Here is a 24,091-nt window from a genome sequence, read left to right as displayed (position 1 = left end):
CTACACAGACAGAGAAATGGGAATTGAAAATGATCTTCTTTGACTTCTAAAACATTTTGCCCATGGGCAATTGTGGAAAAAAAGTGATATCCAACGAGCAGATACCTTATCCTGCCATCATTGTAAGCTGGTGTCCCCTCCACAATCGAGCGGATGAAAAAGGATTGATTGCAGTTGACCTCTTCCTGACCTCCAACAATACTGAAGCCCAGGCTGCCCGAAGTGCTCCGCCGCAGGACGATGTCTTTGCAGCAGTAGAGATGCCTGCATGAGCCAAGAGGGAGATTAATCACACTAATCTCTCAACGGCATCTTTAGATTACACATACTGTGCATCTATACTGAGCATGTGTGCTGTAGATAGAGTGCTGAAATGAGCCCCACTCTAAAGAGAAAGGCCTGGCTAACCTTTGAATGCAGGTGTGATTTGGACTTTGTATCAGTAGTGCACCAAATCACAGTCCAAAGCTAAATTTTCACTGTGACTTAGTGCTTGGTTTCTTTGCATCTCTGTTTCATCATACTTTATAAAACTAGGAGCAGCAGTTGTTTGTCGTTATCAGTACACAGCTGTCTTTCTAACACACCTTCTAAATTCATATGCTAAGAACATAGAGAAAGTTTAACTGATATCTTAGTGGTAAATATTTAAGCTGAAAGGTTAGTTTTAAAAGTATAATGAGCATTCCTTTCCCAGCTGGCTTTGTCAAAATTTCAGTTGGCACCAGCTGGCAGAGGTCACAAGGACCGGTGTGAGGGGTTTAATTTATACTGGCCTCAGAAAAAGCATACAATTGTACATGGAGATGATGCAAAGGCAGCAGTGGGTACTCTACCTGGGTAGCTGCAGCCATGACACCCACAGTGGGGAGTAATCGTCATTAGGCACCGGGCTCTTGATGCTGTCTGTAGGTGATGGCGTAAGACAAGGTGGCAATGTGCAATCTTGCACAAAGTCCTCTGGAGGACGCATCTCCAAAACCTTGAGCACAACAGGAGAGGAGGTGTTCTTCAAATTGGCCACGGCCTCACCTCGTGTTACCCCTGTCAAATCCATGCCATTCACATTTAACAAAATGTCACCTGCAGGGGAAGATATAGACAGCACAACTCAAGCTCTGCCTGGGGCTGATACCCTCATAACAGCTTAAAACAAGACGTGGGACACATCATCTGCCTATTTAATATTCATCAACCTCCACGCTAGAAGACAAAGAGATGGAAACTAAGCACCACCTGTGCTTTAAAAAGCCTCCTAGTGATGAAAGTGGTGCAAAGATAAATTGATAATCGCAGAGTCCATCTTGCTAGTAAGCAGCTCAAAGGACACATTTGCCCTGTGAGGATATGCAAATACAAATTAACACTCCATTACAAAACGCAAACATGTTTCATAACCGTACAAAAGGAGGCAGCTGCTGCTGCTCTGTCCCTTATGAATACAATAATGTGCACCTTGAACCATGAATAGGACAACAGACTCAATTTACTTCTATTTTTATTAAGCCTTCATACTGTACTTCTTATCACCCATCTCAGCATTTCTCTCAATCCTCTCATAACCAGAGTTTAAGGCATTGAGATTGAGAGTAATGAAAGGCCTAATATGGTTCTATTTTAAGGTGAATATGCAGGAATCAGCATTTGGGGCTAAAAATCTTCCACTCTCCCTGCCTTCAGTAGCATTACAGGATTTTAAGGCTGCTGCTCTTCCATACAGCTATTGTGTGTCTCTTCATGTTTTGCTGGTTCGGTCTTGACGAATTTCATGTAGCAAAATAATTAGATACTTGACAAATTCTCTTCTGCATTGCAATTGGAGTTCAAGTCTCGAGCACTGCTATGCTAATGTTTGTTTGTGTTTTTGTTTAAATCTCTTAGAGCCAATTTGCGGAGCACTGAACCACAGCAGCACCAGAGTTTTCTGTTGCATGAATAACCTTCATAATGAAACATGAGCCTTAAATGTTCATCAATCACCCCATCTGTTCGTTACAAGTATTCATCACCAAACCCACATAAATACTGACAGAATTTTTATGCAATGAAACTCATGCTTAATCCACTATATGAGTAATTATTTGCACAGATTACAGACATCACATTTCTTCTGAAATACATGAGTAATATTCTAATGATTACATAATTAGATGACAACTCATTTTACCTTTGCGTATGGAGCCCTCTTGTCCCACCACTCCATCAGGGTCCACATTTGTAACGTAGATGGGGAGGTCCCACCCTCGGCTGGACATGCCGCCCGCCACTGTCATACCCAGAGAGTCATGCGGCTCCTTATTTAGACTTACTGTCTTCTCATAACATGCAGGCTTTTGACAAGAGTCCTTTACAGGAGACAGAAAGCAGACAGACAAATAGTTGAAGTAAAGAGTTTTTTGTAAAGTGACTGATTTTAAAAACAACCAAGGTTGTTTTTTATTCCTTCCCCTAATATCCCGTTTTCTTTTCCAACTGTGATGTTAATGGACATACCACACATTCAGAACTGATGCTGTCACTGTGGTGTTTTGAGTGTCCGCATGCACCGTCACTCCAAACATAATAATGACTTACACCAAGGGCATCTTAAATAAATTATATAATGTAATTAGATTTAGATGTAGTGCATTTGCATAATAATGAGGAGCGTTTTCTGTGAGACTTGCAATAATGGTAGAAGTCACATGAATGCCACCCATGCTGGGTTATGGGAACAAGAGCCCAATAACATAGACACAGTTAAAAGCTGATTGATGAATGACCTCGTCAGCATAATTGGTTAATGTATAATATATGGTGGTTATTATGGTAGAACATTAGGCAGCTCAAGTGCCTCCTCAGTCTTTGTCCATGTTGAATGCAGAGATTCATACACAGAGTCGTGATGTGTTATTTGATGTTTTGAACGAGGCATTGCATGGGATAAAGTGAATGAGGTTTTATTCATAGCAAGTGTGTGAGTCATATGAGGCAGAGTTGAATACTAATGAATAACACATGGACACACTGAGGTTGGTGGGATGTAGCTTGTCCTGCTTTGCTAATGTGCCACATTCACACGTTTTAGCTGCACTCACAACAAGAGATCACTTGACTGACCTTATGGCATGACAGTGCGAAAACTGAACACATTACCTGGCTTTCATATTAAAGCACTGTCAATTCTGTCTGTTTTTTCCCAGATTATTTGATGGCTTTTGATGAACAATAATGCTGTGTAATGAGCAGAGTTTGTTACCTCCCAGCACAGCGAGCTCACATAAGATATTTTGTCATCTCTGTTCTTTATGCTTAGCCAAGCAGCTAGCTATTTCGTGTGGTGATTAAAGAACAACCACCTGGAGTTCAAAAGAAGGATTTCTTCTGTGGCATGCCAGTTATTTTTACCAGGTTTGTTTTAGGCAAAATGCTGGATAGTTGTTAAATAGACTGGCTTATCAGTATGTACACAACTTAAAGAAGAATTTAGAAGCTGGTGCAATCAGTGTGACATGACCCACTGGTTAGTGGGCAATGTGCAATCTTGAAGCTTCTGGTTGAGCATTTTGCTCAATCCCATCTTGGTGTTTTTAAACCTGATGTGACAAGTAAAGCCTGAATAAGTAGCTTACAGACACTGCATACAGTGTTAACCTAAAGAACATCCTGATTTATCAACATTTTTTACACTACTGGAGTAATAAAACAAAAAGACTTGAAACTAGCACTTAAGATGTTAAACTTACCAGGAATGTATTTAGTGAGGTCATAGAACAAATGAGGTCATTTTCCTGTAAACTTCTATGCATTCGGATGAAAGTGAGGATATGGCCCCTGATGGCCGCATAATGAAGCAGAGTATTGTACTTCTCATGTCTTGGAATATGTCTTGGCCAAACCACACGAATCCCTACTATTATAAATTAAATCACTCAGGTATAACATATAAGCTGACACTGGGAAAAATATTACGATTCAGTTAATATTGTGCTGTCCTAACTGGACTATTACTGGTTTGTCAACACTGCCCTAGACCACTGAACAATGTCCCCAAAACTAAAGATTCATGAAGCAGCATTATCTCACTAGATGTCACCTTTGGTTTGACAATGAATAATTTCTTATCAGTCACTTCTCAAGCAGCTGCATTAAAGATATAATCAAAGATATATAAAAATATATGCATTTACATGTTTTGATCCCGGTGACATTGAAAGAGGAGGAACTCTCCACAAGATACTGTACTGTATATGCAAAATATCCCCAAAGTAGAGATCTGTAAGGAAGTTTGTGATTATAGTGATTAAATATTGTGGCAAAGACAAAAAGTATCGCAAACTTGCATTTTTTTTGTGCCAATTACATTCAAATTTGAAATCAGACAAATTCTACTTATAGCAGGAAGCCAAAACAATTGCCTCTTAAAAATCAAAGGGAATTGATCAACCTGAAATTATACCATGAATTTTCACCTTGGCTCTGTCGTAGAGCAAGATAAATTGCTATGTTCAAAAAAACAGTAAAGGTTGGGATGTCTTCTTTGTGGTGAAAAAAATAGGAGATCGATGGGGGTGCAACACAAAACAGCTTTCCTGCTGTACTGCTTGAATGACATACTCAGCTTTGACTGGAGAATAATACCTCCATGGATCATTTGCACCTGAAAGCGAATATTTATCACGGGAAGGGGAGTCGGGGGAACAAAGCTCCTCTGTGTATCAGTACCGTCCTTGTCTCTTGTGTGTGTATATATATGTGTCTGTATGAGCTTCTCACCAGCAGTGTTTGCTCTAGATCCACAGGGGAATATGGTGGGGGACCATCCATGCCCCACGGATCTTCTTGTATGAGGTCTGGAGTGGGCAGGCAGATCTGACGAGACACTATGAAATGGACGCGCTCTTCACTTGCCTAAAAAACAACCACAGAAAAATTTGACATGTGTTGCAGTTAAATGGGGAAATTAATTTTATTCTGAGTGAAATTTTCTGGATAGCTAATCTTCACTGCCACTTTGTCGTAACTCTTAGAACTATACTCCAGGCTGACCTACACACATTCACACATATGCAAGCATACAGCCACACAGACTGGCTGGATACATCCCTCTCCCCATGCTCTCATTCCTTGGAGAGTTCCACGGGTCTTTCTAGCAAAGAGCTGAGTCCTGAATTAGCCAGTCCAGCTCATTATTGCCTTAATTGAACTAATTTAATTTCTATCCTGGCAGTTCTTAATCTCCGACAGAAAGTGCCTACTCTGAGAGGCCATCTTGGCTCCACAGAGACCCAGTAGAGCCAGTCAAACAACCCAGACAGGAACTTGGAGCCCAGAGACCCTGCACAGTCAGCCGCAGACACACTGCAATTAACCACTATTAACCAAAAACACACCATCGTTGACTGGCATCAACCAGGATACAGAGGCAGCCACATGGCCCAGTCCATCAGGGAGTAACCACAATTAAATACTATTAACTGCACTGAATGCAGACACAACAGCACAGCACAACACAATTAGCCTGAATCACCACAATTATCTTTAATACCTCAGGGACTCACATTAAGATCACAACACAGTTGTTTATGGTCTGTAACAACATGAAGGTGAATTTGTCACAACTGTGAACTTTCTATGTAATGCTAATGCATGCAGTCTTTCCTTGACTTGCTAACAGACCTGAATGAGTAGAGCAGCGTGCTCTGGTGCGCCATAACGTAGATCGTGCCCGTTGATGGCAAGCACGCGGTCACCAATGCACAGTTGCCCATCACGTGCAGCTAGTCCACCCTCCAGCAGGTGAAAGATATACACTCCATGCTCCTCTGGCCGCCTCACAAGCTTAATGCCCAGCTGTTCCTCTGGAGCACTTTTGTTCAGGACCACATGGATGCTATCATCTCTCAAGGGATGATGGGGTAGGCCGTGTGATGGGTGGCCCCCAGTGATGTGGCCATGTGGGTGGCCATGCGAATGCGAACGGTAGCGATGCCGCTGTTCTCTGAGCACGGTTAGCCGGAGGAGTTGGCACGGCTGTTTGAGGGTGGTCACAGCAAAGCAGTGGGGCACGTTGCTAATGTCAATGCCGTTTACCTGAAGGACAAGCGGAAATGTAATTTCACGGAGGACTTTTTTATCACTTCCAGCTGCTTTGTTAAACTCACTATACCTTGAGGATCATGTCCCCGGGAAGCAAGCGTCCATCCCGAGCAATGACACCTTCTCTGTAGATATCCTGGATTAGAATGCGAACTAAAGGAGTTTCATTGCCACCGACGATGCTAATGGCCAGTGGCTCTGAGGGATCCACCCGCGTGATCTTAATACTGGTAACTTCACCATCAGGGATCAGGTGATGGAGCTGAGGAAGAGCCACCACTGGGGAAGAAGGAAAAGGCTGTGTTAAGTTCTATTGTACAAAGATCAACAGCCAAAAAGACCCAGCCAAATAAAACAAGAGAGGAAATGGGAGAAAAGGAGAGCGCTGAGAAGGAAAAGACAAACACATCTAGGGAGATGGAGGTATACCGTAGTGTAGAGGTTCAGCAGTGGAGCCAGCTGTCTCTACTCCCTAAGGTTACTAAAACAAACTTGTAGAAGTCAAGAGGGAAAATTTGCTTGGCTGATTATCCTCTGTGATGTTTGTATCATTAGTCACATACATCTGTAGCAAGTATGCTTGGGAAAACCCTAAATTTCACATTTCCACAAAGTTATTACTAGGGTGGGGATGTAAGAAAAGTTGTAATACACACTAAATTTGTACACAGTCCAACTACTTTGATTCACAACAGATTTGTTCCCCTTGTTTTCACCTCAGTACTTGATCATCTGCAAAAAATAAAGGATTCGAGTATAATGCAGACCTCATTATGAGCCTCAGCATTTTTAATGAAAGAGTATGTCTCTTCTAGTTTTATGTCATTCTTTTGTGCAATCCTCCCACATACCCACTGTTGAATTTGTTGAATTTTACTAAATGGCAGAATGATTCATTCTGAACAGGACCATGTGGAAATGGGTGGGGGACATTATCTTGGCTGACAGCCTTGGCCAAAGTCTTTAAGAAGTTGAGTTTTTCATTTCATTTCTTATTCCTAAATGCACTGTTTCCCCTCGTATCTCTGTCTCTGTAGCCTCAGACACTTGTTCCACACTTCGCTGCACTTTTTCCAATACAAAGTCAATATTTTGTCTTTTTTGCAGCAGATTGCTTCAAGGGTGGAGAGCACATTAAGAGAGACTCACAGCCGTTATGTAATCCTCCTTTCTCTCCATCATTCACCTTTCAACCTCTGTCTTGCTTCATCTTGTCACATACTTTTTTTACCCACCCCAATGGGACTGTATGATGTGTTTGCTTATTTATTTGTTTTCATTTTATTTTACTCTGCATCCACTCTTCCTTACATTTCTCCAGGATGGAACTACGTCTACTTCACTTTTGCATCCTTCCCGTCTATCTTTGTCTCTCAGTGGCAGGCAATGAATATTTAATCTTTTCTCTCAGCCCCGTCAGTGATGGCCTCTGAGAATAATCTACTCCCAGATCATTCGTCATCCTTCATTCTTACGCAATCCCACGTTCCTTCGTCCAATCACACTGCAATTCTGCTTTAACGTTATACTCTATGGTTGGCTATATTTCCACCACAAGTGCCAGTCTGTAGAGATTACATTAAATATCACTACGGCACATTTTTTTTTACTGCATACATACATCTTATGGTTCTACCACGTCTAGAACACTGCTTTCCCAGGTGAATATATCATCAAGTTGGTAAGGAATGACAGGATATGGTAGAGTTGAATAGAAGGATGAGATAAAAAAGAAGAACAGGTAGTGGAGACAGAAGTAGGAACATCATCTGCTTTATCTTCAGCGACCTCTGGCCATCCCATCCCTCAGGCTACCATTCTCCCATGATCTGTCTGCACAAGCTTATGCAATCTACAGCTGAATTATTAAAGAAACATATACTACTGTTACACTGTGGGACCCAGCTGTGTCACCCTCCATATAAAGCTGAGGAAACAAGTATACACATTCAGGGAAACACAGAAACACAGATATAAAGGTTTTAATCCATACCTTCCTGTGGCACACTGGAATTTCTGGCATTGTCTCTTTCCTCAGATGTCTCATTGCTAACAGCGTTGCCACTCTTAGTCCTCCTCAAGACGCTGAAGGCCCTGTTCAACCTTCTGAAGGAGCGACTCCTCACTGAAGAGCGATCAAAATTTCTGACTGCAGGGGTGAAAGAGAGGCACTTTAAAGATGACCTCACCCTCAACATGCCCAGACATGTCTGAATCTCACTCACAGCCAATGGAAAGCTTTCTCAGAGCTGCACCAAAGACATTAAGCAATCTGTGATCCTGTTGCAATTACCTGTATAATGCAGGAAGACCTGTTTGAATAATACCCATAACCCTTAAATCTCTAAAGGATCTAAACAGTGCAAAGTGATATTACTAAAGAAGAGTGTCCAGTTTTGTTAAGGTTTTGGATTAGCTTCCCTTTTTTTGTGAAATGAACATAAGAATTACATTGTTCAAAGCACTGTGTATTGATCAGCACAGTGCTTTTCTGTGTTGTATCACTAGTTGTGTTTTTGACTCTTTCTAAAGTGAGCTTAACACTCCACCTTGCATACAAATGGTGGGTTAGCTTTGGAAGCCTCAATCCCTAACTCTGATTCAACACTGGATTAGGGGGACTGTGCTTGATATTTAAGGAACTTTTTGAAGCTTCCACACGCACTTCAAACTTGCAGCATGGAGGTTAGCATTCAGAAACTGAAATTTATTTTTGTAGTACAAACAATTAATGGAATTTCTTATATGAACCAAGTGGAATGTCATGGTTGTCCTGTAAAAGAGACCGTCTCTTCCTTCTACATTTCAGTGTGTCCATTTGGTATTTTTATTTCCGCTGTGGTCAGAATGCATGCCTTATCAATGAGTTTCGAGAGACCACAAACTGCCTCTCAGGCTGAACAATGCTTTTTTTTCTTTTTTTTGCTCTGTTAAAATAGAGAGCTCAAAAAGAAAAAACGCATTCCAGCTGCAAATTTCACCATATTCAGGTAATGTGTGAGTCGAGGCTTTAAGAAAATACTACTACTCCCCCAAAGAAACAATGATATTAGCAAATAAAATACTGATACTCAAGTCAAGGTACCTCTTGTTATGAATCCAAGTGTAGCATATTAGAAACTGGAAGCAATACATTAATTAATCGTGCTTATATTTGTTTACAAGTAAAATTTTGGGGAAAACACTGGGGCCCCATTAATCTTTTTACTTTTTCTTATATAACAGAAAACTTTTCTTTTCCCTCTTTGGGCTATGTTTTTGTTTTTTTTGGCAAGTTTTAAAAAGTTCAAATCTTTTGAAATGCGTTCAGCTGATAGTCCTTTAATTAATAAACCAAATCCGTGCACAGTAAAGTTACATGGTTGCGTAACAACAGTAGTGGACTCTAGCAACTGGTACCAAAAGAGACCCTCCCAGAGAGGCTCTTGTCTGTACTTGTACTTTGCTTTTTAGGCTACAGGAGCTTCCATTGAAGACAGAAGCCTCAGCCCGGGGCAAGCTTCTGCAGTGCCCCTCCCTCCCTCTGCAGGCCCATGGAGATGTGAAGGCTCCTGACAGCCACATTATTCTTTAAAAGCGCGAGCCGCTTCTGGAGCTGACAGCTTGTTCAGCAGTAGTGGTGCTCGTGGTGGTGGCGGAGGGTGCTCAGTTGACCAGACCTAAAGTGCTGGTGCAGCGTCATTTGGTTTCCCCACTGCCTATGCGCTTACTTTAGCAGAGCAATGGACGGGCAGATAGGAACACTCGTGACTGCTTCCTGGTTTCACAGGTGGGAGAAATGAGGGAAGAGCTGCGATCACGTCATTGGGCATTAACACACACTTGCACAGGCTATATTTAACCTACCTCTCCTTCCATTTCTCCTTGACTGCATAATGTGCCTGCATCTCGGTGACTTTGTCTCTATGTGTTTCTCTGCTTTTTTCCACAGAGAGATTTTATAGATTGGTGAAACTGGTGTTATGTGTCATGTCATTTGCGGGTGTAAATATATGTATGAATACAGATCTTTGGTGCTTGGTTTTGACTGCAGACCGTGTAACTGTGACTGGAGATCTCTGTACTCTGTTGGTTTTCAGTCTGTCACTATGGCAAACAGACACCTTTTTAGCTCTTTCTCTTGCCAGATAACGTCATATGGCATTGAACATGAGCACACACAAACATCTATTCGCCCACTCACACTCACTCTTCTTTGTGCTACTCCGAGCAGCCAGGCTAGTCGTGCTGCCTGACTGACTATTATCCTCCATGCTGGGGTCAAAGGCAGGGTTGACCAGACCAGGTTCATCTGACAGGAGGGCCACAGCAGCAGAAGTGGGGCCATCATTGGGCAGGGTGGCAATGGTGAGTTCTGAGGTGCTGTCAGTGCATTCGCCCTCCTGCGAGCGTCGCTTTCTGTCTGCTGAGAGCCCATAGTGAGAGGCTCCTTTACACCTACACACACGAAAAACAAAATGTCAGTAGCAAACTCAAATTACAAAGTGGCTGCAATTATTACTAGACGTGTTCATAAATAGATGACATTGATGATGTTTTAAAACATGCTCCAACTCCCTAATAAACTGAATTCTGAAGCAGTCAGAGTGAAAGTCAACACATTTGCGTTAGCAGCCAATGAAAAGGTCAGACTCTCAAGACAAATGCAAGCAGATTTCAGCATGTCCTCCACCCTCAGGCTTTATTCATGCCGACCTATATCTTCTGCTCGGGGATGGCCTCACACAAAGGCTGCTTATCTGACCTTAACACTCAGACAGCACCTCTCTGAGATACCACACAGGCTGTACAATAAACCACAACAACATATGGTAAGGGAAGATACATTTTCTAGTGCTCGCATTTAGAATTCATCTGTCACGCCATCTGAGGTTGGTCTAAAAATTTCATACTTACTCTCACAAAAAGAAAAAAATATATAAAAAGAGTTTTTGTACCATCTTTGTGACAGTATGTGCAATCACATGTAGGTTGGGTTTTCTGCTTTGAGTGTGAGCGTCCCTGACAGATGATTGAATACAAATGCAAGAAAGAGAGCGGGTAACTGACACAACATGTGAATATAAAACAGAAGTCGTTTGATAGTTGTTTTTCTCAAAAACAAATCTAATTCCTAAGTTCCAGCTGTCAACAACACAGCCGCAACACATTTCCACAGTCTGTCATACATAGACACACATACAATTATACACACATAATGCTACAAGCCACGAAAGGCTTTTCACACTGACAATATTAAATTGGGAATGTTTGTGTGCGAATTAAAGATATCCCTACAGAGCATGGTATTCTATTGCTGCAGAATTTTCTTCCATCTGAAAGTCATAAAGGCTTTGAGCTGATGCTTCATCAGACGCAGGAATAACTCTGGCTTGTCTCTCCGGCTGTCTCTGTGGAGCCATCAGCACAAACATTAACTGGGTTTTAATGAGCTGGATCAAACCCAGGCTTTGCTTCAACAGTAGCTCAGAAAAACAAGAGAAGCAGCACCCATTCTCCTGTGCTGTGGTCTGACAGGTAGGATATTAAACCAAAAAGGAGATGTAAATGAAAGCAAAGTACAATCGTGGGCATCATAGCAGTTACAAAAATAAACTAGATTACTCACTGAGCCAGGTAAGCCATCAGCCCCTTAAGGGCACCACATCACTGGAAGTGGTATTTTGTCTCTATAATAAATATGTCTCAGTGGGGCATGCTGCTTTCTGTTCATATTTGGCAAGGAAAATAACTGAATCCTGAAGTAGATTCTACTTCCGAGCTGTAGTCAGGTACAACATTACACAAAGCTGAAATGCCCATTGATCTTCTTCTGACCTCAGAAACGTGCTACTGTGTTACGTCGCATGTGTTTGCCTGTGTGTGGGCTGTGCCACGGTGTTATTCTTGTTCATTCAGTTAGTAAATTGAACGCTATCAAGCATGTCCATTCAGCAACATACCACTTAACTGAGTGAAGTGGCTGAATAGAGTAATATTGCAATCAAGAGGAGAGGAGAGGGCAGCTCTGCAGTCTTGAGGGGCAGAAGCTTTCCTCACGTCACGCACTGTCAATTAGAAAACTTAAATCTAAATTCAGCTTGTGCACACTGCTCTGAAAGCAGAAACTCCCCACCTGTGCACGAATATACATGGAAACAATACATATATGCACATGGTACAAAGTGAACCTTTCTCTTAAATGCAACACAGAAACTGAAAATTGCAAAACAACTTGTGAACATAAGTGACAATTTTAGATGTCCTATCACTGTCACCTGATTATATAAACAGATTAGTATTTCTAAGACTCCAGAGTCCAGAAGCTCTTGTGAGATATTATGTGTTGCAAATAACCATGGAAAACCTTCTGGCCTTTATATTTTTACTGGCACCATTGAAGGGCAAAGCCATGCAGCACTAATCAGAGTGAGGAGAGCATTAGTCATCCTCCTGTATGTTAGTATTGCTTTAAAGACGGCATTGCTGGATTGACAGTTGATCAGTGGCTAATTTATTATTCAGATGGTGCTGGTTGAAATATCCCTTACCATAAGAAAACATTGCTAGGATCAGTGGTGAACTGACCAGTGTAACCATTTACATACTGTACTGAAGTACAACTTTTATGTATTTGTACTTTATGTATTTCTATCCTATGATATTGGTAGTTTCTTATTCGATTCCACTGTATTCTGGAGGCAAATCTTGTACTTTAAACTCCGCTAGATGAATTTCATGGCCATAGTTATCATTAAATGCAAATTTAGATTAGAAATATAAAATATAATCACACTTGCAAATGATACAATATTATTATAGATTAAGCTACTCAGCAGTATATAAAGTAACTACGGTTATTTCCAGCTGAAGCATTAACCTTACATGAATTAATGAATGAGTGATCCAGGAATTTAATGAACCCTATATAACAGTGAAATTGGACATTTTGCATTACCAATAACTATGCTTTGATATTAATTAAATGGTATTTTGACTTTTCCTTTGAACTTTTTAATACTGTAGCATTACTGCTTTTTGTTTTGAGAGATCTCAGATATTCTTTTCAACAGTGTACAAAACAGCTTAATCAAAAATGTTTTTAGATTTTAACGCAGTACAACTTTTCCTGTAATGCTATTTGTATTAAGGCACTGGGCGCTGGACAACAGCCTGAAAATCGTGCTCGATATTTTCTAAGCCAATTTGCAACACTGGATTTATTCCTGATAGAATTTTCTGGCTTCCCATGGTTCCCTCTTAACTACTTCTTGGTCCCCTGTCTGCCATCACACAGAAAAAATAAATACATCCTGGAATCACTCAGCCTGCAAAAAAGACGGGGTTGTTTGGATGCAAGAATCAGTATCATGGCGTTAGATTCTCAGTTAACATCGATGCATCATGCATTAGTCATACAGAAAACTACTTAAAAGGATGAAAGAAGAAGACTTTTAGTTAGGCCTTAATTTTCGTAATATTATAGTAGGTATGTTAATGCAGCTCTGGCTATTTCTGTAAAACAATGTCCTTTTTTATTTCAAGTGTTTCTGACTTACATGTGTGACTGCTTTTCTCCACACACCCACACACTGATTTCACAGGTATTGTACTGTGTATAAGTAGTGGTCATGGCGAATATATGGAGTTCAATACTTAGACAACATTCTCCTGTTTTAGCATGAGTAGTGGAAAACGGAAAACCAAAGTCAGCCTGTGGAAACGTGCAAATACTATTGAATACGGGTTCATTCAGTTTTTACAGACCACCCAAAACTTGGAAAAAATGTCAGAAAAAAATTAACGAATGCCGTCTACACACCAGCTTTGAATGTGTGCGTTGCCAACAGATCACCTAAGATCTCGAAGGCTTCATTTCTTGCGCTGTGATGGGTCTCAGATAAAGACGTGACAGAAATATATCGAGACCCCTTACACTTTGAAACTTATAGGCGTCATAATACAAAGTCTGTGAGATAGCAGCATAGCGCTATTGTTTAGTTCAGGACCAGTTTATTAAAGGCTTTGTCTTCTGTTAATTAAAACCTCCTCTCTTTTCTTTAGGGAATAGGAGTTGCCTTAAAACCATAACCGTATCTCTGCTGCTTAGAGTTTTAATGTCTGTCTTTTAATGCTAAGTCCAGAATCTGCACTACATGAGGTTGAAGGCAGGGAAGCATGATAGAAAGCCCTTGTCTCTCTCACCAGGGTGGTCCTGCAACCTTAGAGCCAAAGAAAATGAGCCAATTAAGTCTGTACACTGGAGAGGTGAAGTGCTTGCATATCCACAGAGAAATACACAAACAGCATACACTTCTCTTTATTTCCATTTTTTTTTTTTTTTACATAATATCATGAAACATATCCTTTTATTTTAAAAATGGGACTTTGAGTGCTTATGCAAAGCTGTTTTTCAGCATCATGTTTCAGGAGATGATCACTCAGCTTAGAGGATGCTCATTAGCACTGCAGTATACTTGTCCTGGTCAGCCTCAGTTATCACATCATCTCTCTAAACCCCAGGATCTGTGACAAGATAAAGAGCGAAGACACCAAAATACCTTAGCGCTCAGCCCCTCCTGCTCCCTTTTATGCAACTACCCTCCCCTCCTTTTTCCCGCACTCTTTCCAGAGCAATAACAATTACCCATGATGCTTTCGGAGACACGCTGATCGTGCCCAAGCGCCCTGGCTGTTCATGTGATGTGAAATAAACACCAGCTCACAACTCATCAAAGCCCTTGAGATTCTCCAATCCTCTTTAGGGGTGAGTGGATTATCCTTTCTAACCCAAATACTCTCTCCGCTCCCTGACTGCCACGGACAGTCATGTTGGGCCACAGTCCGCATACAACGCAAATTACCTCTGATAAGGTGACAATTCCAGGTCAGACAGTCAGCTACAGCAACTGGGCTCAGCGCATACTTTCAAATGTAGGTAACAGATTATAATGATACATGCAGTTTGGAATCTAAAGCACTGTTTAAACACAAACTCACACTTTAAGTCTGTGGTGACACAACCTCTGTGAACTACAGTTTGACTGGCGTTGCATGACTAATGTGCCTTTCTTCTAATTCTTTTATTAATGTTAAATGCAGCGGCAGGTAGTTGTTCTTGATGAGTGCTGGCTCCTATTGCCAACTTTCAGATGGGTTTGAAAATATAACGAAGACATATAACGTGTGAGAACCCAGGAGAAATAAGCAGACGCTACACTGTGAGCCCGGAAGTAGACTGCACATGTGTGCGTATGTATATGTGTGTACAGAAGGTTTTACTGTGATATGTAAACAGTATATATACAGTTTCATAGTCATTTTATGGCTTAAAATGCTCCTGTCTGCCACACTGTAAACACAAAAATAACCAAATGATTGCACAAAAAGGCAAAAGCAATATTTGTTTTTGCTGTTTTGCGCCATTGGTATGTAAGGTATGTGCTCAAGAATGTTTGGCCACCCTCCTTATTGCGCTGGTCAAGTGGATCTATTAGGCTCTTTTCCCACTCCATAATTTTAGTCTTGGACTTCACTGACACTTCACTGTCTGAAACAAGCCATATTAGCTCCTTTCTCCCTCAATTCTAATTGGCTGCTTCTGGTAAAGAGGAGGTTTGAGGCTGAAGAGGTAGGTGGGGCTTCTGTATTTGAAAACAGAATTGTGGATGTGGATGGGATGATGTTAGTTTTATCTGCTCTCTTTGACATTATGCAGGTATATATATATATATATATATATATATATACATATATATATATATATATATGTATATATTAAAAACAGAGCATTTAGGGCAGTCCAAAACCTGAGCTTTAAACCCTGGCCATGTTCAGTAAGAACATTCATCACTGTAACAGTATGTATGTGCCAAAAAATAAGGATTCAAAATTATAATCAGAAAATCAATCATGGAAATCCAGCAATTATGCATAGACTCTGGGCTTGGTGTACATCCAATCTAGCTGATAGAGGGAGTGAAAGCTGTCTATCTCTAACAGCTCTTGGCTGAGTCCCAAGCATAACTTGTTTTAGAACAGTCTGAGCTGAAATAAAAACACAAGGCTCTGGGGAAGCACCTGTGGTCACAACACGCATAGACACACAAAAAACGGCTGCACAAGAATGCTAGCGCAGTATCAGTAGGAGTGGCCGCCAGTAATTGAATTTGTGTTGATAAAACCTTGATGCAGAGTTGCTTCCTTGATTAGTGTAGTGAATCAATCACACATAAGGTGTGCATGCCAGATACATAAAGTTTGATTTGGGGGGAATGGACAGAGTGATGCATAGATGCATAGATCAAGTGAAGAGAGAGTGACATAAAGACAGAGTAATCCAGTTAATGATGAACTAGAAGAGTATTAATCAGAGGATGTGCTGGTGTGTTGATTGGATCCGCCTGCTGTGAGGGGTAATCCCATCTGCCGCATGAGGAGGGGATGAGGCCAAACCTAGAAGGGGCCGCGTCTCCCGTGTGAGGACAGTTGGGATAAGCTTGTTTCTAAAGACGGATCTGCTAAATTGAAGTAGGAGGTGAGCTTCTGTTGGGCGTGACTTCTTACCGCATTTAAAGATAAGTGGGTGTTGAAAACAAAAGGGAACGCATACAGTAACCGATAAATCCCGTCTTTCTGTTTGAACTGTCTATTGTGCTCCTGTGCAGTGAGCAGTGGCTCCGCAGGTTTGGCAAGCTTAATGCATCTGAGCGTTCTCAAGCGCAGATGAGAAGCCAGCACAGTGTCAGTCGAGTCAGCCTGTTACAACAGCCCGAACTCTGAGTCATGGTTTTTGACCAAATCAATATGTGTGATTATCAGTCGAGCCACGACCCCATGATCAGGCTTGAAGAATATTTATGCAGCATTTACTGTGTCAGTGTCTGGTTTCAACCAGGAGAGCAATCACATACTCTTTTTGTCAACACAGAAGAAGATTTAAAGTAGTACTAAAACTGATTTATTCTCTGCTGTGTGTGGCTGAGCTGGATCTCAGCTTACTAACAGTGTTGGTCAAGTTACTTGAAAAAAGTAATCAGTAACTAATTACTGATTACTCCCCCCAAAAAGTAATCCCGTTACTTTACTGATTACTTATTTTCAAAAGTAATTAATTACTTAGTTACTTAGTTACTTTTTAAAAACACGATTTACAACCTGAAGAGGTGATAAAGTGATAGATCTTTCAGCCCAATTCTACTTTTTCTACATAATCCATCATACAAAATGTAATCAAATGGAAAAGTCTCTTTTTTTAACTTGTTTTATCAGTTTTAATCTTTTAACTTTATGCATCAAGCAAAACATTTAATTATATGCAACATTCTCTGACTTGAATAAATTAGTTTAACATTTAAACCTATTTTCTACACATTCCAGCACATAAAATAAAATATTTTTTGTGTTTTCACTCACTCTTTCAAACAGATGCAAGTAAAACACAGCAGAAAATAAATAAAGTCAAAGACTCAGCGGTCCTTTTGCTCTATTTTCACCTGTAAAGCAGGAGCAGGGTAGGCGGAGGGTTACCCTGGTGTAGGTGTGCTGCGGTCAGTTGAAGAATCCGCGCGAGTGTCTCTGTGAGTTTCCCATCACGTCGTAGCTACTCGGTGCTTGCTCGGAAGTTTAGGGGTTTTTTTCGCTGTAAAAAGAAGTTTTCTTCCCACGCACGATGGACGCTAATGTTTTTGTCACTTTTTATGGAATCAAACTCAAAGTAAGGTCAGTACTTCCACGCTTTAAACGCTGCACGCTCATACTCTCTCCCGCACTCGATATATTATCCATTGTTGATCTGCACACAGCTGCTGTCACCAACGTCGCACTTGCTTACGTCACTGTCATGAGACATTCTCGCAAAAAAAAATCACGGTTTTAGTAACGCAGTAACGCAGCGTTCCTACGGGAAAGTAACGGTAATCTAATTACCGATTTTGCAATAGTAATCCCTTACTTTACTCGTTACTTGAAAAAAGTAATCAGATTACAGTAACGCGTTACAAGTAACGCGTTACTGCCCATCTCTGCTTACTAATACACCTTACGTATGTCCAGCTCAACTGTGGCTGTTTTCCAGTGCTGCAGTCAAGCACGATGTGTACGTTGATGTGTCGACAACTCTAACTGTAATCCCCTCCACGCTACGCTGAACTGCATAATCATAGAGAATCCCCACCAGGCTGCTGTCCCACATTGCCTTTGGCACCTTTTAGCCTATATTTTTCACTCTATGCCATCCTAGCCCTTGGCAGTGTCCTGGTTTCTCTACCTCCACGTGCCATGGTACAACAGCCTGAAACACAGCCAGCACTGGTCAGCCCAACCAAAAGCCCTGACACTTAGTAGGCGACGTTCACGTGAGAGATTAACTCTACGCTGCTCTCCTCTCTGCTGTCAGTTACACTCTGTTAGATGCGTGCTCTGCAGTCTGCTCATATGGAACGCCTCCTGCAGATAAGCTGCTGCAGACAGGACGATGCAGAAAGCATTTCATGTCATACACGTCATGCATCAAAACCCATCAACAGCAGCAAAACTTTGAGTCAGTCATAAGCAAAGGTTAACTTATACTAATCTTTGTAATACACCTAACTTCTATCATGTAGCTAAGAAAGAAGGGCATCTGAATTAAAAAATATTAGACGTTTAAATTTACTTAAAGTCTCTCCTAATGAAACACCACGGTAAGACTCATCTTCAAACCTTTCTGCATGCTGACAGTACCAGACACACCTGAGAGGAAAGCTCTGCTGAAGTAAACACACTGATCTGCTACTCACTGCTGTTCATGAATAAATGAATACACACACCTGTTCTTTTGTGACTGTGTATTTACACATGCATGGCGTGCACTTCAATTATACAACATCAAATGCGTCTTTGGTGTGTTGATTAGTCCATATTTGTTTTATGTGAACAGTAATGTGCAATTTTAGATTAATGCATTAGTCTGAATTGCTTCAGTGTGTCCTTTGCATGTGTCCTTGCCCCATGTCTCCTTGCATGTTTAATTGTGTTGCTTCTGTAGACTTTGCCCACCTTTGCATATAAATGCTTGCATGGTTGATTCACTGAATTTGCTTCATAAACTAGAATCCCATGCAAAGAAATAATTAAACTGATTTAATTTTTGGAAAGCTGTGCAAGTACTTCAAGAGGTGGTAAGCATGACTTTTATCTTTTGGCTTCACTCCCACTGGCCTTCACTGTATCACTTGTATCTGCCTTGCTAGATACAATGAGACAGGGGGAGCTGCATGACTACAGAACAAAGATTAATATTTAATCCAAACAAAATTCTAATTAGTGAAGCCTGCCCCACACTAGGTTCAGACATGCGGCTAAAGGGGGCATGGAATGGCATGGCGCGCTGCCTCTGACTCGAGGTGGACCTGGTACAAACAAATGACTGGTATTGTTCAGATCCAAAGAGTGAGCGGCGGCTGGGTGTCTAAGCCTGTTAGGATGCGTTCATGCTGAAGTCGTCTGGAGCAATAGGAGTACGTATTGCTCGTTGTGATCAAACACCTCCGAGATGAGGTCTGAAAAGACGGAAGCTAAGCTAATCATAGTGTTTAAGACATCTCAGCTCAAGCCCAGAAATGAACACAGATTAATCATTAATGCTCTACAGCACGACACTGTGATGATCAGGGGATGCCACGTGTGCTGGGGGAGGGAATACGCAAGATCCAATGACTGGTGTGTGTGTGTGTGTGTATGTGTGCACTGTTATGATGTGGGCAGTAAATATCACACCCGGTTGCTGTGTTGCGTGTACCAGCGTGGTGTTTGTATTGGCTGTTGATGACATAATACAATGGCAGTAAACCTATTAAGAGTTTCATCACAGAGACATTAACTCTGCACTTGCAATGTTGGTTACACTTACTCCCTGTGTATAGCAAGTATAGTGTGTAAACAAGCCTGTACAAGCATACTGATGTGTAAATAAGACAGATTATAACCATTCTCGCTTTTCTCACACCATACAAACTCACTGAAGCAATCGCACACACACAGAATGACATCTGTAAGCGAAAGAACAGACTGAGAAAGACGAGTGGAGAGAGGGTGTAGGCTGAGGCGGTAGTCGCACAACGGGAGCTGGAGGCTGCTGCTGTCAACAGTATGGATAAAGACAAATGGTGTTCCACTGCTCACTAGCCAGGCAGAAAAACACCACGTCCGCGATTGTCTGCTTCTAGTTACTCTCTCTGTCATGTCATAATCAGCAAAAGCTCTACTGTCACCGGTACAGAGACACGCTCCAACACATGCTGTCAATATTTCTCACTTAGTGAGTGTCAGAGAGAAATCATATGATTTTATTTACAAACAAGCACTCGCTGAAAGGACCTGCATACTGTGCCTGCTGGGTACCATCACCATGGCAGCCGTATGTATAGCCAGATGGAAGGCAGGCACAGGAAGTGACCTTATACCCTCCTGTCTCCTCTCATCTCCCCTCTACTCTTTTCTGTGCTCTCCATGGTTCATCCACTCTATTCTTCTTACATCCTCAACCACTTCTTTCTGTGTATAATTAAATCAGTTTGACCTATCTAATATAATAAATCTGTTTTACTTGATTTGCAGTATTTACAGTGTAAATTTCTTTCCTCTCCTCTTTGGCATCCATTGCTGCCCAACACGGGCTCTTGCTGTCTGCAGGAGCTAAAGCCCCACTCAGTGCAGAGAGCGCATAAAATGAAATGAGGGGATTTGCGAGGCGGTCCATTGTTCCATGTGTTCATGCAATATAATGGGACATTTCCGACAGACTGGAGAGAAGAGCAATTGCTGAGCTCCGGGATCACAGAGCTTTGAGTTCACACGGAGCTAGTGAATGTAGTCAATGCTTACTCCCACACAAAGAGAGACCGAGGAGCCAAGAAGGAAGACGGTGTGACGTACAGTAAATGTATTAAATGTTAGATTATCCATCAATGTCAATTTGCAAGCAAAAAATAAAAGTATTTGCAACTTTTCTCTGGTCTAAATGACTTAGATCAAACTATTGGCCAAACAAAACAAGCACTACTAGGACATTACATCATATGACTAATATTAACTAGAAGTGTATTCTGCAGATCAGGTTATAATGAACACAGAAATGTTGACACAGATGTTTCCATGTGCATTAGTTCTGATATAATGTTTGATGCAGAATTAATTAGAAGGAAATGTGCAGCAACAGGTGCATTATTATGTTATGTTGTTTCCAACACAGACAGATTTCTCAATTTGTTCAGTATAACAAAATGAATGTGTGTATAAGTGAATGTGTAGTTTATTTTCAGTAGATGCAAACTGAGAGTAGCCAGATATGAATTTTTAATGTGGTGAAAGTCTGTTCCACAAATAAACACAGAGTAGTTACAACCGTCCGAGAGCCCATACAGGCTGTACACACACAGTGTTTGTGTGTGTAAAAAATACTCGCTTGTGTGTCCAAATACTGTATTGCTCCAGTCAATACAGTAGTGACACACTAACACACATGCTACTAAAGAGAACGAGATAAAGGCAGAGATGCCATGCTGCAGTGCCGCTCTGTAGCATCCCAACCGTCCTGGACAGCATAAAGCACAACCTGCTGGCTCTGCTGCGTTTTAGCGCCACAGCAACCAGTGACCAAAGCATCAGGAAGCAACTGACTGGTTGTTTTCACAACAAAGAAGAACACCCTGACTCTTCAAGCGATGATCCGAATGTCAACATTGGAAGTAATATACAAATATGCATTAACGCTCTGAATGCAGACACAAAGAAATGGGTTTAAAAAGTAAACAAAATGCACGATTACACATAACAGCTGCGCTGATGGAGGGATAGGATGGGTAGATGTTGATGAAGAGGATGCAGGAGGAGGCTGAGTGTTGTACTCACAGTTCTGAATAGAGGATGTGCAGGTTGCCCAAATTGTCTGTGTAGTTGGCCGGACTGAGCCAGGGCAAAACTAGCAGCAACAGAGCCTTCATGATCAATGCTCTGCTCCTTTTCCTCTCTTTTCTTCCCTGTTTCCTCCTTTCTGAACTATAGCTCTCTCCTCTCCCGTTCCCCCCTCCTCCCCCTCCTCCTCCTCCACCTCCAATTCTCCGAACCTGGCCGTGCTGACCTACCCCTCCTCGCCTGTCTTTCTTCTCAAGGGGCGCTCTCAGATTTGAATTAATCCTCGACTTCCTTCCTTCTAACCTCTCTTTCCCCCTTTTGTTTTCCCTTCTCTACTTATGTCTGTGTGAGTTTCTTCCTCTGCCTCAGGCTGGTTGCCTGGTCATCTCAGCTGCAGAGGCAAACGGGCCAGTTGCCAGAGGTTGAAGACGTAGTGGAGGAAGAAGAAGCAGCAGAAGCAGGTGCAGAGAAGTCCCGTTGGTGCACAAGAGGAAGATGTAAAAGTACAAGAAGAACAGGAAGAAGACCCTTGCAAAGGTGGCACATTTGGAATACAATTTGAGATGTACGGCCCCTTAATCTGCTCTGGGCACTGGCGAGTTGTAAGAGGATTTGTGCTCGTATGCGTGTGTGTGCATGTCAGTCTCCCTCTGTGTGTGCGTATGTGTGCGCGTGTGTGTATGTCAGAGAGAACAGCGCAGGCTGTGACTTATACTGCAGCAGAAACCACTGAGGTGGGGGGGATGGAGCAGACCAAAAAAGAGACAGCAGGGGGGGAGAGGTACCAGGTGCGCTGTGATTGGCTCTACCCTCTTCACATGCGTACTCTCACGTACACTCCCATACATACATACCCACAAGTACAATCTCTGCATTCACCTCCCCCCTGCCTGCACATACATTCACCCGTGAAGGGGAGGATAGAGAGTATGTTGCCTTCCAAAACCCTCGCCCCTCCTCTCTAACGATGGACTAATCCCAGTGCAGCAGATTGGTCTGATCGCTCAAAAGAATCTGCCTACATGTGTGGAAACAAAAAAGACAGAGCATGACCAAAACACACCGGCAAATCAATATTCTCTGCACGGGTGGAGCCTTGTTATCCTGAGTGACATGAATGAGAAATATGGGCGAAAAAGGAGAAGATTTAGAATAAGTCTTTACTGACACACTGTCCATTTTCATTCATTCATTCCATATTAATTCAATTTTGCAATGTACAAGAGCTGGTAAATGGAAGGGGAAAGGTAATTCATAATAACAAAGGATGAATCCATTCACCAAGACTTCTCCACCTGTTTAGATTGATTGTGGAGAAGCTGTGGGAAACATGGCTGGAGGAGAGCTGTGTGCTGACAAACTGTATTAGGTGTTGGTGACAGCAGCCAGCATTAACTATTGTGATTTGATTTTAAATATGAGTAAGATATATTTAATCTGCTAACTGCACTGATGGTGTTTGGGGTATGCATGGGGCTTCTTTCATCCTCTTCTATCTTTTCATTCATTTGTAGTAAACAGAGTGCAATGGAAGTGAATATGAAATGCAGGAGGACATCTGATCTATTTTTATTCCGTTCTATCAAATCTCACCCTCAGTGTCACGGACCCGGTTCCGGGGACTCGGGGTTCGTGAACAGTGTGGACCTTTATTGTTATTAGTGTATTGGATGTATGTTTGCTGCACTGTGTTCTTGTGTTCAATGCTGGTGTGTGTATGTGTGTGAGGCTGGAGGATGAAGGACAGTCACCTGCAGGCCTGATGGGTGTGGCCCTGCCAGCTGCTGGTCACGCCTAGCTTACCACACACCTGCTTCTGATCAGGATCGTCGGGGGAGCTACTTAACAGAGCGATGGAGCTTCCTCCGGCGCAGGATCGTTGAGTTAGACTCCATGTCAGTGTTTCTAGTGTTGTTAAAGTGTATGCCTGCCGGAGTTGGTGCCATAACGGCTGTGTCTGTGTTTTTCCCCAGGAGGACAGCGGAACACAGAACTGCAAGACACACGGGGTGTGTGAAGGCACAGGGGCAGAGAGCACAGGATACCAGCACTTGGGAGAAGACACGTCACGGGAGTCGAGGGAGCACTTTTGGAGATTCAATGTGTGGTGTACCATTACCTCACTGTAAATAAACCCACT

At 42.0% G+C, this 24,091-nt stretch overlaps 1 protein-coding gene across 4 annotated transcripts in view; it reads right to left on the bottom strand.

Annotated features, from left to right (window-relative positions):
* lnx1 (ligand of numb-protein X 1) overlaps nucleotides 1-24,091 on the bottom strand; it is a 35,862-nt gene that overhangs the window by 1,005 nt on the left and 10,766 nt on the right. Inside the window, exons 1-9 of one of the 4 annotated variants that reach the window (XM_085448668.1) lie at nucleotides 21,949-22,654; nucleotides 10,262-10,515; nucleotides 8,072-8,227; nucleotides 6,149-6,357; nucleotides 5,659-6,072; nucleotides 4,756-4,890; nucleotides 2,168-2,345; nucleotides 837-1,083; nucleotides 106-264 (exon numbers count right to left, since the gene is read on the bottom strand). In XM_085448668.1, the coding sequence (XP_085304794.1) occupies nucleotides 106-264; nucleotides 837-1,083; nucleotides 2,168-2,345; nucleotides 4,756-4,890; nucleotides 5,659-6,072; nucleotides 6,149-6,357; nucleotides 8,072-8,227; nucleotides 10,262-10,515; nucleotides 21,949-22,040 (1,844 nt within the window). In that variant the 5' untranslated portion in view covers nucleotides 22,041-22,654. Of the gene's footprint in view, nucleotides 1-105; nucleotides 265-836; nucleotides 1,084-2,167; nucleotides 2,346-4,755; nucleotides 4,891-5,658; nucleotides 6,073-6,148; nucleotides 6,358-8,071; nucleotides 8,228-10,261; nucleotides 10,516-21,948; nucleotides 22,655-24,091 lie in introns of those variants that run through there. The other 3 variants (XM_085448665.1, XM_085448667.1, XM_085448666.1) reach the window with 3 other exon arrangements.

This window comes from Copadichromis virginalis, linkage group LG23 (assembly GCF_057382275.1).
Source record: "Copadichromis virginalis isolate Kocher_CV1m ecotype Utaka linkage group LG23, C_Virginalis_male_GT1.1, whole genome shotgun sequence".
In the NCBI taxonomy this organism is placed as follows: domain Eukaryota; kingdom Metazoa; phylum Chordata; class Actinopteri; order Cichliformes; family Cichlidae; genus Copadichromis; species Copadichromis virginalis.
This window is presented reverse-complemented; position numbering and strand designations above follow the sequence as displayed.